Here is a 17,043-nt window from a genome sequence, read left to right as displayed (position 1 = left end):
CAAAATCAGTAACACCTCACTGATAAAGATTAAAAGGAATAATCTCAACTTTGAAAATGGTATGTTCCTGGACACAACATAATGTTAAATCTACAAAGTACTTAGAAATTTCTAAATATGTCATTTGAATACTTTTTATGTAGTTTACTTAGGATTTAATCCTTCCAAGAAATATTTTAATTTAACATCTCTCTAGTTTAGAAAAGATGATGCTTTACCTGAACAGCAAGAGAAGATGCATTGTCAGAAAGCAAAATTTGCTCCTCTGTAAGGAAATGAAAGAATATAATTACATGAAATATTAGTTATTGTTAACTGCATAACAGTCTGTGTTAAATCTCTTGTATATAAATTAAAAAGGCAAATACTTCAACAGAGAATATATGCACCATTACATTAATTTTATGTTATGCTATTGGACAGCAAAACATGAGATATGAATACAAAAATATACCAGGAATATTTCTTCAAGAAATACCCTCCCATTTATCTTATTTTACCAGACGTACAATTAGAAACCCCAACTAAAAAAAAAAAGGTGTCTCAATTTTAAGCCAATTATTCCTCTACTAATCAAAGTTAAATAAAACACCATCTTCATAATTCCTCTAGCTAAAAAGTAAAAGCATCCAGAATCCTCAAAAAACCAGCTTGCAGTTAATATTGCACACTGTGTCTAGGTCTGTCACACAAAAGAAAGATGACAAGTTCGCTGCAATAAAAATTCCATGCTTAGAAGACTAAGGCTGCTACCTATTAGTCTTCATTACTTTGCAGTCTTCTGACAACTGTAGCAGGCTGCTGAGCCCCAAATGGGGGCCATAATGTGATCTGATGATATATGAAGAGCTGCTAAAGGGAGCCTGAACCATCCTAGCCTATACATTTTAACAGTTCCTTTTTACTGAGAGCCCACTTTACCATAAGACTTCAAAAATCTGCTGCCTCAGCTATTGGTGCAGTAAATCTGCCAACGGTGCCTGCAACCACATCATTTTACACTGCCTACAGCAGCCAATATAATGAGTCAATAATAAACCAAGGACCTTATAGGCCATGAATAGCTGGTTTAATATTGGCAGATGCAAGCTTAGCTAAAACCTCTGACCAGAGAAAACACAAAGGAATCTCTTCTTAACAGTTTCTATTTTCCCTGAAGTTAATTATATTACTGTATATTTAATGTTTTTAAAAATAAAATCATTAATTGCAGAAAATAATGTACCCACCCTTCAGTTGCTGATACAATGCAGCATTTTCAGGCCAAGGTTCTGCAGCTATGGAAAGAAAAGAAATTCATAATTAAGCAAGCCAACCAACAATATGCTAGCGGACGTGAACTGAACATGAATGTTACCTAGAGCAGAAATTAGAATTTTAGAGCCACTGATGCAAAATTTGACCTACCTTAAAAATGGCCCACTGTTATTCACACTGCTCTCCTTTTCCCAGGGAATGGAAAGGGATGGGAGAAAAAGAGAAATCTGATTCCTCCCAAAAACAAAGGCTGCAATATTCCTTAAATTCAAGCTATGCCAAAGGGTGACCTTACAACTCTAAAACCATAGTAGCAGATTTATTCCTAACTGTAAAAGTTCTTGTACACATTCACATCAAAACACACTATGCTCCACTCACAAGACAGGTAATTTAAAAGCTGTAAGATGAAGAATTCTGAGAAGGACAAGACAGACACGCAGAGAAGAGCTGGCACAACTGGCACCTACAAAACTAAGTTTAAGAGTTTGCTTTGGGACAAAGTTTTCTGCTGTTTTAATGTTGGTTCCTGATTCAGCACCCCCTATAACAAAAGCACCAAGCTAAGTGCTTGGGCACTTCAGAAGGCAACACACCAAGTAGATGGTAGTACTGAAGGTTTATTTTGCCCCACACAATATGCGATAGCACCGAAGTTGATATTTGTCAGTATTCTTTTGAAAGACTATCATCATTCGTTCAAAAAGGCAGGATATTCCAACTAAGAATCTGTGTGTTTAATCAATCATGCACCAAATGAATTTCTGGCATAGCATAAATAATCATCACTACAGATGTACTATTGCTAATAGTGGTTAGATAACAGACAAAATGACATTACAATGAACTATATTACATTTCTTTGTTAAATACATCTTATACGTCCATTTTAAGGTGTTAATTCAAGTTTTTTTGTTTCAGTCAAATTGACTAGTTGTGATTAAAATTCATTCTACTCACATAAAAAATATTTTTTAAAAAGCATTCAAGTCTAAAAATGACTATATGTACAGCAAAGCAGAAGCCTGCCACTGGCTAAGAAAAGGTCGTTCTTTGTATCAGCTGGCCTTCAGAACTCTAAAGAAAAATACCGCATGAATTCATAATTAAAATATTATTTTTTACTACTTCTGCACGGTTAACTTTATATTTTATGGCAGTTAGACAAGATTGTAAAGCTTGTAATAATGTATACACAATCTTGCAAAGGTCACTACCCTAACATCAAGCACAAAAAGCCTACCAGTATGGGCATGAGAAGGTAACTAATCACATCCAAGTGTCATGACAAAGTGTTTTATGTTTTCTTATAGCATTTATTGCTTTTAAACCCATCCATTAAAGTTTGTCTCCTGGAGTAATAATTCTTGAGATGAAATACACTCTTATTTATTTAAAGGAAAAAAAGATGACAACACAGGGTACCTGGCACCAATTGTTAAAATAATGTATTTAAATTACATTTCTTTAATTCAGTAGAAGTCCAGGCTCATAGAAATGTTGAAATTTAGTGACATGACCACCATATGTGAATGGACCAACTACTATTTGCATGCTAAGAGGCGGAAGTACCGCCAAAATCAAATGATCTGTGTGGTTTCCACCATTTGGGGATGAAGTCTAGTGAGATTTAATCACCAAAATGCCCTCAAAATGTAGCCTAATCTCAATACAAATCTGGATGTAGACACCATATTTCCATTAGGAGATGTGCTAAGAAGCCAAAGAAGCTCCTTCACGGAAGATACAGATGCACACAATATAGGCAAATAGCGAAGGTACCTATTTTTTGCTGTGACAACCTGGATGTCCTGTTCAAAATTTTCAGTCATATCCCATATATTAAAAAGGATTGTCATCTTAAAACCTGGTATATATACTCAGCTGTGGACTTCACATTAATTTTGTTAACCATTACATATAGCCCTTAGCTCCCAACCTCAGGTGTGTGGAGGAGCACAGTATAACTTCAGGGAGAAAGGTTCAATAATTGTTTTAAGCCACAAATGTGCTCACGCAATCCTAAGCAGACTGTGCACAGATACAGCACAGATAGTAATGCAAACTTCCCCACACTGCATTGCCAATATATCTCAAATCCTGATCTAGAGTAACTACTTCAAGGAAGTAAGAGTGTAGTACTGTCTGCGTTCAGTCCAGGGCAACGTCAACGACCGTGCTTACCTCTCCGCTAGGTGTGATGGTGCTTGGGTGATGTGAACGTTTGTCTGCAAGAACTGGACTGAGACTAACAGTTTAGTTCTCACAGACTACTCACCATACGGTAAGAGCTTTGGTCACTGAAATCTGGCCTACGATAGTAAACAACAAACTTGGAACAATATTCTGTTACTCATATCTCAAAAGAACCATCTTATAAGATTTACCTTAGATTCTTGCACACTGGGCCAAGTGTGCCTGAAGAGTAGCCAAACTACAATACAAAGGGTACACTCTCAAAGGTCTGCACAATTCTCATTGCTTGACTGAGAATTATGTTATTAAACACCAATACACTACTCTATTACTCACCCTCTATCTTGTGGGCACCCTATATGCAGTCATTTCATATGTTGCTTTGTACAGAGGTTTAATGCCACAATATAAATCTGACAAATGACAAGCTATGAAAGATGGAAATTTAATTCAGAATGGTATCATTAGAGTCCCAAAGACTATTAAAAACTAGTCATAATCCCAAAATCCACTGCTTAGGGAGACTAGATCCCCTATTTTATGACAGCAAGGAAAAATCTTTAAAGAGATGCCATGTGTCTCCGTAACAGGAGAGAGAGTATAGTATTTTTTAAATGTACAGCATGACTCCTGGCTTCTGTAGGTGAAGACATAATTTGTAGAATAATAGGCACTAATATTACACGCTGCTTCAATTCTGTCATATTTCCAATCCATCAAGTTGATTAATGCTATAATAACTCTACACAAACTTATCATTTGTGCACTAATGAAGTCAAATCCAGTTTATCCTTCAGCAACTAGATTATTTTGGTCTCCAGATGTTAGTTCTCCATCTAACTAAGGCCACCGTGGCAGTGATGGGGCAGAGAAAAAGCAACAAATGTGACATGTACCCAATTTTGAAAGTTTTCTGCGGGAGATCAACTTCATGGTATCTCAGCATCAGATCCAATAGAACAGACAACCATCTTCATCGCTATCTTACAGTATGAAATAATTGACTGGTTATATGCCTTATGGACTGCAAGTTATTGTTGAACCTCAGGAATATGGACATGACAGAGGAGCTAAAACTGACAGTTCAGCAGATGGAGTACTGCAGTGATCAAAGAAGCTAAACGGTAGCTAAACCTGGCATGTAAAAGCTTCTTTAGTTTTGAAAAAGACTTACCGGTAAATATAAAATTTAGTTATTGAAAAACTTTACTAAACGCCATGTGCATTAGATTAACCATATCAGTGTTTGCTCATCACTGGTGGGTTTGGAGAACAGCAGCATATAGAACCAACAGACATTGGCATAGTTCATTGGTACCAAATTAAATTCTCTAGAAAAAAAATCCTAAAAATTAAGTATCATCATATGACCCAAGAAGCTTTAACTATCGAGGACAGTGGCTATATATTAAGTTGATTCCCAGCTCCTCTTCTGTCATATATTGTCCTAGCCATTCCTTGAGATCATTTTTTCCTGATAGAAACAAGGTTCCATATAAATCAATGTGACATAAAAGTCTTGTCAAATTCTTTGTTGCTGGGAAAATATTGCATAAAGTGCACTTTTCAGATTTAGTAATGGAATATTTTACTCCTGAACCATTAAGGACTGGTTCAGCTATCCAATTTGCCTTTAGATTTAAAATGATCATTTCTAGTCACTTCTGATTTTTAGTTCAATAATCGTTTATCTGTCTAGGCACTTATATGCCCTGTCCCATCATCATAGCAGGAGCATCTCACAAGCACTTGTGTAAATATATTCAAGACTCTCCTGTCAGATAGGGAAGTATTATCCCCACTGTATAGATAGAGAATTCAGGCACAAGAAAATGAAATTCACCTCTGTGCAGAGAGCCCACACAAAGCCTATGCACCCGCCCAGATCCCAAATAAGCTTTCAAGAAGAGCTGAAGTGGGGCTTCAGTGAAATAACTGCCTTGTGGGGGCCCTTGGCACAAACGTGAACTGAAGCTAAAGAGATCAGGTGAGGTGACTCAACCAAGTTCACACAAAATGCCTGGAAGAGCAGAAGACTGAATTCAATTCCCCCAAGTCCCAGTCCAGTGCCTCAGCCTCAAAAACTCCCCTTTCTAGACTGTTCATTTTTAATGCAATTGTTTTAATTTTTGAAGTATCTCATGACATTAGAGAAATAGGATTTCCAGTCCAGCAATCATGAGCGAGTGTGAAAATTTCCAGCAGAATAGTATTGACACAGAATGGGGAAGGGAACGGAAATAATTCATCCATGTTCCAAGCAGCATTAGCAGCAATTCTCTTCCATAAACTATTTACAATTATTCATTTCCTTTTATTACTTCAAAAAAAATAAGAAACTGACTCTTTAAGAAACTACAAGATATTAAATAGGCCTTTGAGAGTTTTAGTGAGGTATCGGCTCTTTGAGCTCAGATCATGTGCTAGGCCACTATTTTACAATTTTTCTTGCAAAATTCCATCGTGTATAACTAATGTCAGATAGCATAGTATGTGGTGGTATGGCTTGCCTGCTGCTCAGCCATCCATTCAGCAAATTTACTTCCAAACTGTAGCATTTTTTTATATTACAGATAAATAAATAAAAGCCTTAAACCCACTGGGAGACTTCCAAATCCATCCTTTAAGCCCTTCACCTCAGAGGAGATAGAAGATATTTTGTTACCGAATACATCCAACTTGAAAATTACTTGTTCCCTGCTTCTAGTAACACCGCAGAGCAACAAAATATCATTTAAAAACAATGTTTTTATTCAATATTTATGCTAATGCTACTTATACACTAGTTCAGCCCCATCTACAATCAAGATAAAGAATTAAGCAGAGCACCGTCCTCCGGCACATTTATTATTTGTTAAGTTATGATGCTATATATACTCTGTGCCAAACAAGATGCAAATAAAGGTGACCCCTGCCCCCAACGCCTACAAACTCTCTGATACTTCCACTATGACACTACTTTATATGTGGTTTTCTTTCTTCTGCTTCTGTAAATAACAGTTATTTAATGGGCTACCAAACTATTTCATGTGATTCACTGCATGCAATTATGTAATCGAGGATAGAATCTAGACCTTGGTCATTTTGGTCCGTTCACCTAGTAAAGTTTTCTAAAATGCCAAATAACATTCATAGATCTCAAATGAAGGAAGGATAAGCACAGAAAAGAAATTCTCGAAGGTTAAGAGTATTTCATCAAAACAATGCAAACACTTAAAAAGCAATGGAATTGTAAATTTGGGCAATAGCCACACCTACCAATCTTAATCTCCAAGTATTAGCTCAAAACCTCTCCACATTCAACGACACTGACCCCTAACAATAAAACAGACCATTTGTGATCTACTCAATTTCAGGCTGAGATTAGTGCCACAGGAAAAAGCTGCTTTGTAGTCAGTATCTTCTACCTTTAGACATCCCAAAGAAAGCCCCATTGTCAGTCTCTTTCCTAGTCGAGATACAACAAAAGGAGGCAGACTACCAGTGTATTCTTCTTTCATAATGGAATAGCAAACATTTTAAGTTTTGGGGGTGCTAGTGGGTCTATTAAGTATAAATATGGAAATACTGATAATTGATATATTTTTTAATCTGCCTTAAGATAAAAATGTAGGAACAAACCTTGATTAATGCAATGATATCACAGTCAAATTGGAACCAAAGCAGTTCAAAGACATCTCATCCATTAGTAGTGATCAATAAAGGAAGTATAACTAAGTTATGAATTAGCTGCCTGAACAACAGACAATTCAACCCACCTATGTGAAGATACAGATCAATTTTTAAAAGGTACTCAAATCAATTTCATAAAATTGACCTAATGTTATAGGCTAACAAGGGTCAAGAAAACCAGTTCATAATGTCAGTAACTCCAAGGCTCTGCCAAAAAAGAACACAAATTACTTTAAGGAAAAAATGTGTTATTCTAAGATTCACAGTTGTGCGAATACCCCCATTTGTCTCAAATTGAAGTGCATGCATTAAATCATATACCAAGTAATTACACTATTTGGTTAAATCCATCCCCATAACCCTTCCCCACAAAGAAGTTACAGTAGAACCTCAGAGTTATGGACACCAGAATTACAAACAGACCAGTCAACCATACATCTCATTTGGAACCAGAAGTATGCAATCAGGCAGCAGCAGAGACAAAAAAGGCAAATACAGTACAGTAGTGTGTTAAATGTAAACTACTAAATAATAAAAGGGAAAGTGTAAAAAAAATCTGATAAAGTAAGGAAACTGCTTCTGTACTTGTTTCATTTAAATTAAGATTAAAACAGAATTTCCCCCCACATAGTAGTTTCAACGCTGTATGAAGTCAATGTTCAGTTGTAAACTTATGAAAGACCTACCATAAGGTTTTGTTCAGAGTTACGAACAACCTCCATTCCCGAGGTGTTCGTAACACTGAGGTTCTACGGTACTATACAGATAGATCATATATGTTCAGTGAAAACTGATCAGCAACCTGGTCAAAGGAAAAACCCAATTACAGCAGCAACTCAAATTCAGCTGCCGGCAACTTGTAGAAAAGTGTCACATGCAGAATCTCTAGCAGCCATTTGACGTGATGGAATTTGCTATTTTATCCAACAAAAAGACTGACTACATAAGTATGACCTTTAGTTACCTTCTTTGAACTGGCATTTACTGCAAGGGTAGGGCGCTGACCCTATAAAATGCTGAAAACTTTTGGGTAGAGCTGAGTACCCTCATCTCTCTCATTGGGGGTAGAGTAAAGGGGTCACTGGAGAGCGATCTGCAGTCGATTTGGCAAGTCTTTACTAGACCTGCTAAATCAACTGCCAATGGATCGATCTCAGAGCCTCAATCCGGGCTGTAGTGTAGACCTGCCCTAAGGCTTCCAGGCCATGTACTGGGCAGCTTGTGTTTGGGACAAAGGAAATACAAGCTGCATGGCAAAGACCATAAAGGGCAGCTCCATCTTCTCCATTTTGTCTTCAATCCTGCTTTTTACCTCTGGAGTAACTTTTCTACAGACTGAAGCTCTGAACAAAGGACTGGATGACCAATCCAAGCTGTGGATGTGTTCCAGAGGGGCTTTCAAGTCAGCAAACTCACCAATACTGCTAAGAACCTGATATATGGACTTTGATCGTCTCTGTATATATTTGAGTGCTTTATCATTTAACAACTCTCTTCCTGTTCTTTCTTTATAATAAACCTTTAGTTTTAGGCACTAAAGGACTGGCTGGCAGCGGGGTATTTTGGGTAAGATCCAAACTAAATTTAACTTGCTAACATGGCTGACCCATTGGGAGCAGAAGATCATTTTGCATATGTGAGCAGAGTTTTTAAAATAACTTCTCACTATACTGCACCTAGGTGCTAACTGGGAGCCAGAGAACTGGAATGCAATTAAGGGGGCTGTGTGATTTCTGTTTTAGCTTCTTGATAATCAGTGTAGGGAATCAGAAGTACAGTTTATCATTGGTTGGGGAGTTTAACTTCAGTTTTACCCACCAGTCTTGGGAGTAATGGCTCTCTCTTTTGCAGCCTGCCCTGACCGTAGCATTTCCTGTGAGGGCTACCCCAGGCACCCCGGATCACAATACCTTCCTATACCACTCTAAATACATCATCTTCCTGCCTTATATGATCAGCCTTCAACTACTTTTAGGCTACATCTGCACTTGAACCACTACAGTGGCACAGCAGCAGAGCTGCAGCTATAGCACTTCAGTGTAGACACTCACTACAGCAATGACCGGGGTTCTGTAGGTAATCCACCTCCCCGAGAGGCTGTAGCCAGGTTGACAAAAGATTCTTCTGTCAACCTCTCTCTGTTTACAAAGGTGGTTCAGCTTAACTATGTTGCTCAGGGGTGTGGATTTTCCATGCCCCTGAGTGACGTAACTGGCTCAACTTAACCTTTTAGTGTAGACCTGGCCTTAGACTTATGTCACCTGACCCATTTTAACTATGATTCAGCAAATTACTTAAGCATGTGTGTAACTTTAACCATGTGAGTTGTCCCACTGAAATCAATGGGACTACTCAAATGCTTAAATTTCAAGCTGAATTGGAACTTGGTCATCTATTAGCCAAGTTATTTACATTCACTGTACTTTAAACCTTTCCTCTTAAATCGGTGTCTTCAGCCTCCTGATCATTTTTTGAGGGGAGCAGGGGGCTCTTTTCTGAACACCCTCCAACTTGTCAATATATTTCTAGTAATAAGGTGCCCAGAAACAAATACAATATTCTAGGTGCAGTAAAATCAGAGACTTTTGACAACATCCCTACCTATGGACTCCAGAAGGGATGCAGTTTGCCATACAACCGCTAGAAAGGTATTCCTAGGTTTGACATATTAGCCTATCACCTCTTTCAGCATTTCTATCTATTAGGTTTCACCCTTCAATTCAATACCGGTGTTATGGATAATTTTCCCCCCAAATAAGGCTTACATTTTTCCCCTCTACATTCTTTGCATTTTCATTTTGTTATTTTCTAAATTTCTCTGATCCATTTTGCACTATTTGTCTTGACTGTTATAGGCACCTTCTTCCAGTTCATAGTAGAATTAAACATGCAGATTAATTATTAGGAGAGGGTGTAAATAGCATGTTAAAGATGTTAAATAAGACTGGTCTTAAAGATCAAACCCCATAGAACCCCAATGGACACCTTCTCTTCCATGCATTCCTCTGCTTCTTTCACCCCCAACACACACACTGCAACTTTGCACACTACTGTATCGTTCATTATAATTAAAAAAAAAAAGTCTAAAATGTGCCAACAGTGTAGTGGCGTGTGGCAACTGTTCAGTGCCCAAAGCACTGGAGCTTGGAACGGCAGCAAGAGAGTCCCAGTTCTCCCCCACACAGCCCTATTTGTTTTAGTTTTAAAAGAGGAAAGGAAAGGAAAAAGAAAATGGGAATTTCATGGGGAGGTGCATGTATGTATCCCAAGGGGCAGAAGGAGGAAATTGGGGGAGAGAGATGGAAAAAACTTGATGCCTTTCCAGAGCAATTATTGCACTCACTCTAAAAATACTTTGGAATAGTGTTGACCTTTGTTGCAGTCTTTCAGTCAGTTTTCAACTCACAGGCCACTGTTCATATCAAGCCATTTTAAAACTAAAACCTAATTTTGCAAGTAAGTTTTCATAAGACCATATCAAATAACAGAGTATAAAATGTTACTAACATCCAGAAATATATCTACTGTGTTCCCCTTCATCTGTTAATTTTATAATTATATTTTTAAAAGTAATCAAGTTTGTCTGTCAAGAGACAAGAGAAGCTGTTACTTTAACAGAAAACATGAGACAGTAAATACCAATTAGAGAAAGATTGCTTAGTCTTAATGGATCCAGAAACAATGCAGGAAGCATTTTACGTTTATGAGCTGTAATTATATTAGTCTTATTTCCTGGTTTAAGAAGTATCTCAAGTGAAATGCATACTGTATCAAAACAATGAAAGTAAATTATTTCTCCTCTGACCTAGAAGAGATTTGACAGGCAATCGGCTCAAACATAGCTATAAAACATACGGAAATTACACTAGCCTAAGGTGGTGTTAGCATTATAAAAGATCTGTTTATTAAAAATAACATTTAACCTGACAGTGCCCCTTTAAAAGAGCTTGCATTGATGTTGACTACAGCACAGACTGCTTAAAGCTAGTTTGAAGCAGGTACAACTACTTCTGCAACATACAAGCTTGAACTATTAGCATGATATACACCCATATTTCTGTAATACAAAATGCCTTCTTAGTTGGTGTCCTGTTATTTAGACTTTGGACTTTTATGTGTCAGAACAAGTTATGTGGCAAGTTTTGTTCTCTATATATTTGTTATGAGCAAAATCATGGTTCATCTTAATACATAAAAGATGCAGACAGACAATTCATTTTTACACACACCTTTATTGCACTGGGGTAGACTTTTTGGGAGTGTAAAATCTATACAGGCAGAGGGAGCATGTTTTTCAAACTGTATTAATTTCCCCCAGTACTACAATTAGACTAAGACTCTGGGTACAGCACACCAGCAATTAGCAATCATTGGTCTAGAACCTGTGCTTGGGAAAGGTTCTCTTTCCCCCTACTCTTTGGCCATCTTTGCAATAGTCTTTCTAGCCGATTTCAGCATCTGATATCTCACAAAAACAAATGGAGTTAAGAGATTAATATTTTACACCATTTCAGAGCTGGGCTCCTAAAACTTTTCAATGCTGTAAGAACTCATTTACTATCCTGGTAGTTATTTTGTGTTTGATACAGGATTAGTCTGCATATGGTCTCTTTCATATCTATGGGAGAATATATTGTTGGATGTATTTCAGAGACAGGTTTGCATTACTATAATTTGTTTACATATGCACTATCTGCCATGCATGAAACATTTATACTTACAGTTCATAAAGCTACAGAAAAATGTTATTTTTCTCTACCTTACAGCAGCAACATCTTGTATATTCAAAAGAGAAAAGTGTAAGTGAATGGTTTTAGCATTACTCAGCCAATGTTACCATAAAAAGCTTCTTACTCCACATAAGTGATTTGATCATCATTTTATATTTAATCATTAGTGCATTAGAGCAGCACACTATACTCAGCATGTTCAAATGGACAAAACTCACACAGAGCCCTTAAGAAATTATCATTCACCAGACTGATGAAATATTGTAGATAATTACTTGCCCACATGCTTGAATAAGTATGAGATGCTGTACCCACTATCTTGATGGGAAGGCATGAAGTATGGTAACACAGAGGACAGGCAGTACTTAAAAAAAGTCAACATCCTCTGAAAAGTTATGACACATTCCTTGACAGAAAAAAATCCTCTGCTTCTAATACATTTCTAGAAAATAAACTTTGCTGGGCTGATTCTATTTAATGCACATGTGAAAAAGCCATGTTTTATGGCTGCTATATTGCTAGGGCAGTTAGAGTTAATTGGAATTGCCATGACAAAGTGATTGGCTAATAATAGAGGGTCCTGTTCATGAAAACAATCAAATTTCATTTTTATTACTGATTTAAAGAATTCTCAGTCATGATTACATTTCCATGAATGCATAATAGGAAACCAGTACTCGTAAACGGAGACGTACAAAATAAGAACATTTTAAAGCAATCATAATTTTTAAACGGTATTCTTTCTAATATAGCACTTTTTTCACCCTCAAAAACATATTCTTACGTGTGTGCACAACTGCTTGTCTTTGGCATAAGAATGAGAAACCGTACTTCATGTCATCAGTATGTGCTAGAGCATATATGACTATTTTTATTTTGTTTCTTTAAAATCGCCTCTTCTAAGATACTATATTACTAAGGTAATACCCTGTGGTCTTGTTTATTGGGTAACTTCTTGGGAAAGCAAAGAAATGTAGTGGATATTGGCCAAGATACTGGATGAGTTAATCTCCAAAAATACTTATTTTGTTCATATTGGAAGATTTTCTGTTTTCATTTCTTTTCAGTCTATAACTGTATGGGATGTAATGTAGATCAGCTATGAAAACCAAAACTTTTTTATGGCTGAAATATCTATTATTTTAAGGCCAAATAAGTGCTTTGACACTGAGCATTTTCCAACAAAGCAGAGGTCAGGTCATACATTTGTTTTGTAGAATAAGGTTCAATAGACTGTAGACTGCAACTACTATTTGCACAGTCAAATGCAATTTGGGGTCACAATGAGTAGTCAAGTATCAAATATATAGAGAGAAGAAGAATAAAACAGAGGATTATTTGTATTCTCTATAGATCGAATAGCACAATGGTAGATAACAAAAAGTACTAGCAGTACTCAACTACAGTTAGAATATGAGCCATACTTGATCTATATCCGATAGTTAAAAGGAGGAGTGTTATGGGATTGGTTTATTCTGGAAGGATAGATTTGAGGCAGGTCTACAATAGGCAGGCAGCTCTGAGAGTGAGAATCCATTTTGGGTATAGACATTGCACTGGAAGTATATACATATTCCGTACAAGTGTAAGGATCTCTCTAGGATGCTTTGGTATATTGGGAGAGGGAAGAATTAAGGATGTTTGTGGACTTCTATATTACCATGTCCAGATTTTCCACCATTTGTACATTTCCTCCCTTGAATTAAACCTTATAATTTTTTAAACAACATTTTAACCACATTTTCTGCAGAAGTAGTTGGAATGTCTATATATTATCTTCATGAAGTTTTGTGTTTGGGAATATTCTATTTTTAAATAAAGTACTTTAAAATAAAGTAACTTGATGAAAGACTATTTTGCTATAATCACAGGTGTAGTAGCTATATCATACCATAGTAAAACTAGACAACAACCACCAATATTTCATTCATTAAAACACAAAAACAATGTAAGTAATTGAATAAGTACACTGACAGAGACCATAAATTGTCATTGCAACATTTGAATCTGTGCTGATAGAGACCATAGCTTCCTTGATCCTGAGGCAACTTGGCCAATGGGCCTTAAACATCACTGGCACTGATGTATATTATTGGAGTCTGTGAACTCCACAGATCCTTGGGTTTAAGTTTTCAAATGTGACTAAGCAACTTAGCCATATAACTTGTTTCAACAGGAGTGGTGTAGCTAAATATCCTGGTTAGCTTTTTTGTTTTTTTGGTAATTGGAGTTGAGGCAGGGGGAAGTTGGGTCTAGGCCTTTAACCTGAAGCAATTAGAAACTCCACCTCATCGACTTCTGCATTGGAACTCATACTGGGTGAAGGGAGGGTCTAACCCAGGAGACAAACACCGCCTCATCCTCCTGCCCTGGAGTTCTCGGAGATTACATGCTATGCCTTTGCAAATGTATAGCTTTTGTAGTGAAAAAACGCAAGTCACTAAAAATCTGTGAACTGGAAAAAAAGAAAACTAGTTTCAATTGAGAGAATATTTAAGACAGTTTTGAACTCCTTAGGCTAAACTATTTGAATGGAATACACTTTTTCTCCAGGCAAACAAAATAAAAGAAACCTTTTCTTCTAGGAGCTCAGATGACCTATACCCCTTGAATTTTATGACAAGGTCTTCAATTTATGCAGCAGAGCTGCAATGAATCCTGTCACTTTTAATACATTACAAAATTGTTTGCTAAGCTTCCCAGCTTCAAAATGGAGGGGGGACGAGACAAAAAACAAAAACAACCGAATAAAAAAGCTTGAAGTACTACCTCAAGAGGCAGCTGTTATTTTGGGGCTGCTAGGCCCCACAGAAGGGAGCTCTGTTCAGAGAGATGTTGAAAGTAACGTATGGCAGCCACTTCCTCCTGTCTTTCCCTGCTCCACCCAAATAGTGTGTAAGCCTCTTCTGATGGTGCTGGATCCCCTTCTTTCTCAGCCCCGCTATACAGTCCCTTTTCTGTAGGCCTCCTAAAATGGAAGGCAGACAAGGTCAGAAGAAGTTCCTAAAGGGGGAAAAGTAGAGTAGAGGGCTCTTTAGATCTTGTTATGCCTTTGTGAGGTAGATTAATGAGCTGGATAGTGAAGCTGGACGAATTCAGCCTTGAAATAAGGTAATATTTTTAACAGTAAGTGTAATTAACCATTGGACCAACTTACCTAGGTATGTGGTGGACTCTCCACCAGGTGCAGTCTTTAATCAAAAGTTGATGTGTTTCTAAAAAATGCACTCTAGATCAGCTAGAAGTTATGGGCTTGAAAAAATGCACTTGGTGAAATTCTATGGCCTGTAGTATCAGGGAGTAGCTGTGTTAGTCTGTATCCACAAAAACAGCAAGGAGTCTGGTGGCACCTTAAAGACTAACAGATGCATCTGAAGAAGTGGCCTTTCTAATTTTGTCCCTACATACTTGTGTTATTTGTTTATATCAATCCTTTGTAATTTGACCTAGTTTTCACTTTTTGTAGGACTCCTTTTTGATTTTTAGATCATTGAAGATTTCCTGGGTAAGCCAGGGTGGTCTCTTGCCATACTTCCTATCTTTCCTATGCAGTGGGTAGTTTGCTCTTGTGCTCTTAATGTCTCTTTGAAAAACTGCCAACTGTCTTCAATTGTTTTTCCCCTTAGACTTACGTCTCATGGGATCTGCAAGATTTCAGGTCTCCCACCCCAAAAAAAGTTGTCTCCCCACCCAAAGCTTATGGGTGGGGGAGAAAGGTGCTAGTTTTCAGTATTTATCCAACTTCTATCTTAATTGTAGACATTGGACTACCAAAATGATTACAATCACACAAATAGCTTAATACTCAGTAATAATGAGAAAGGAAACAAGAAAGTACATGACAATTTTTTTTTTTTTTTAAATCAGACACAAATTTGGTTCACTCCTTAACAGAGTCCAAAAAAGCCTCCAAATCAGATGCTTATTGCAAGGCTCATCTTTCTTCCTTATATTTGAAAATGGAAAAAAGACTGTAACTGAAGAGATGAGGAATCATTGAGGGGAAAGGGGAATTTGTGGTGGGTTATGTATAATTCCTGCAGTTAATGTCAAGGGCAACTACAACATATGGATAGGCACCATTTTAGCATTTCTAGAAATCAAAATAAAACTATTTTCTAGGGTACAGAAAATGGAACATGAACTTGATATTTTGGTAACAGGTGTCAAATTGTATGTATCTTTAGAAAATGAAGAGGAAAAAGAAGAGAAAGTTGGCCTCTAAAGAGATGGCCAACTCCCACACAACAATGCACCTATTATAACATTAGGCCCCTTATAAAATACAAGTAAACTTTAACTTCTGATGGAGGAAAATGGCCTTGCAAGTTAAAACAAACAAACAAACAAAAACCATAAAAACACTTTTTGGGGTGGCAGGGCAACCAAGCCATGCTAAGATATTCAAATAATATGTTCATCATTGTAATCCACCACTGTAGGTTACACATGTTGTTGACATCAGGCTATTAAACACTCTGAGGTTTGCCTGACAACATTTCCAAAGCATAACATACACAGTGGGACACCACACAATGCCACGTGGTATAGTTACTGCAATAAATAATCCAGCTCTTTAAACACCATAGCAAAACTACCTCAGACAGCATCATCAATAACATGGTCACCATGCAGGTAACATTTACTGACACTGCTTACAAGAGGGGCCAATTCTCTACAAGAGCCTGACGCCAGGATGGCTGGGTCCTCTCTAGGGTATGGGGGCCTGTGCAGAGCCCACTGGCTTTTGCACCCTGCTCCCCCCCCCCTTGCTAGTCCCATGCCCCCCTCTGAACCCTGCCTGCCTCCTCCAGCGCCCACCCCACGCACCTATCCCCCCTCCGCCACCCCGTACCCTCTCCTGCTCCCCCGCCCCATTACCTGCTATCTGAGTCACAAACGCTTCCGCCACCAGAGACATGATCCCCCCGCGGGCCACCCGCGCTCCGCAGGTCCCGGCCGAGCCAGGAGGCAGCAGTGGCAGCCCCGCAAGGTTAAGGGCGCGCACAGGAACTGGGAGCCGGCCTGGCAGCGCCGGGGGAAGTGCATCCGGGGCCCGCTCCGCCTCCCGGGCCCGCCCCTCCCGCCGCCCCCCCGCCGCCGCGCTGGGGCAGGCCCTGCAGCCCCGCAGTGAAGAACGCGGGGTCCCCGGGGCGGGGGGAGCCCCCCTCCCTCAATGGCACCGATG

The 17,043-nt window shown here is 38.2% G+C and overlaps 1 protein-coding gene across 3 annotated transcripts in view; it reads right to left on the bottom strand.

Moving 5' to 3' along the window:
• MTX2 (metaxin 2) overlaps positions 1-17,043 on the bottom strand; it is a 50,139-nt gene that overhangs the window by 29,233 nt on the left and 3,863 nt on the right. Inside the window, exons 1-3 of one of the 3 annotated variants that reach the window (XM_044978524.1) lie at positions 16,737-16,892; positions 1,230-1,277; positions 219-265 (exon numbers count right to left, since the gene is read on the bottom strand). In XM_044978524.1, coding sequence (XP_044834459.1) covers positions 219-265; positions 1,230-1,277; positions 16,737-16,776 — 135 coding nt within the window. In that variant the 5' untranslated portion in view covers positions 16,777-16,892. Of the gene's footprint in view, positions 1-218; positions 266-1,229; positions 1,278-14,624; positions 14,794-16,736; positions 16,893-17,043 lie in introns of those variants that run through there. The other 2 variants (XM_044978525.1, XM_044978523.1) reach the window with 2 other exon arrangements.

The sequence above is a fragment of the Mauremys mutica genome, chromosome 10 (assembly GCF_020497125.1).
Source record: "Mauremys mutica isolate MM-2020 ecotype Southern chromosome 10, ASM2049712v1, whole genome shotgun sequence".
Classification (NCBI taxonomy): Eukaryota; Metazoa; Chordata; order Testudines; family Geoemydidae; genus Mauremys; species Mauremys mutica.
The sequence above is the reverse complement of the archived record's forward strand: the minus strand, read 5'-3'. Positions and strand labels throughout refer to the sequence as shown.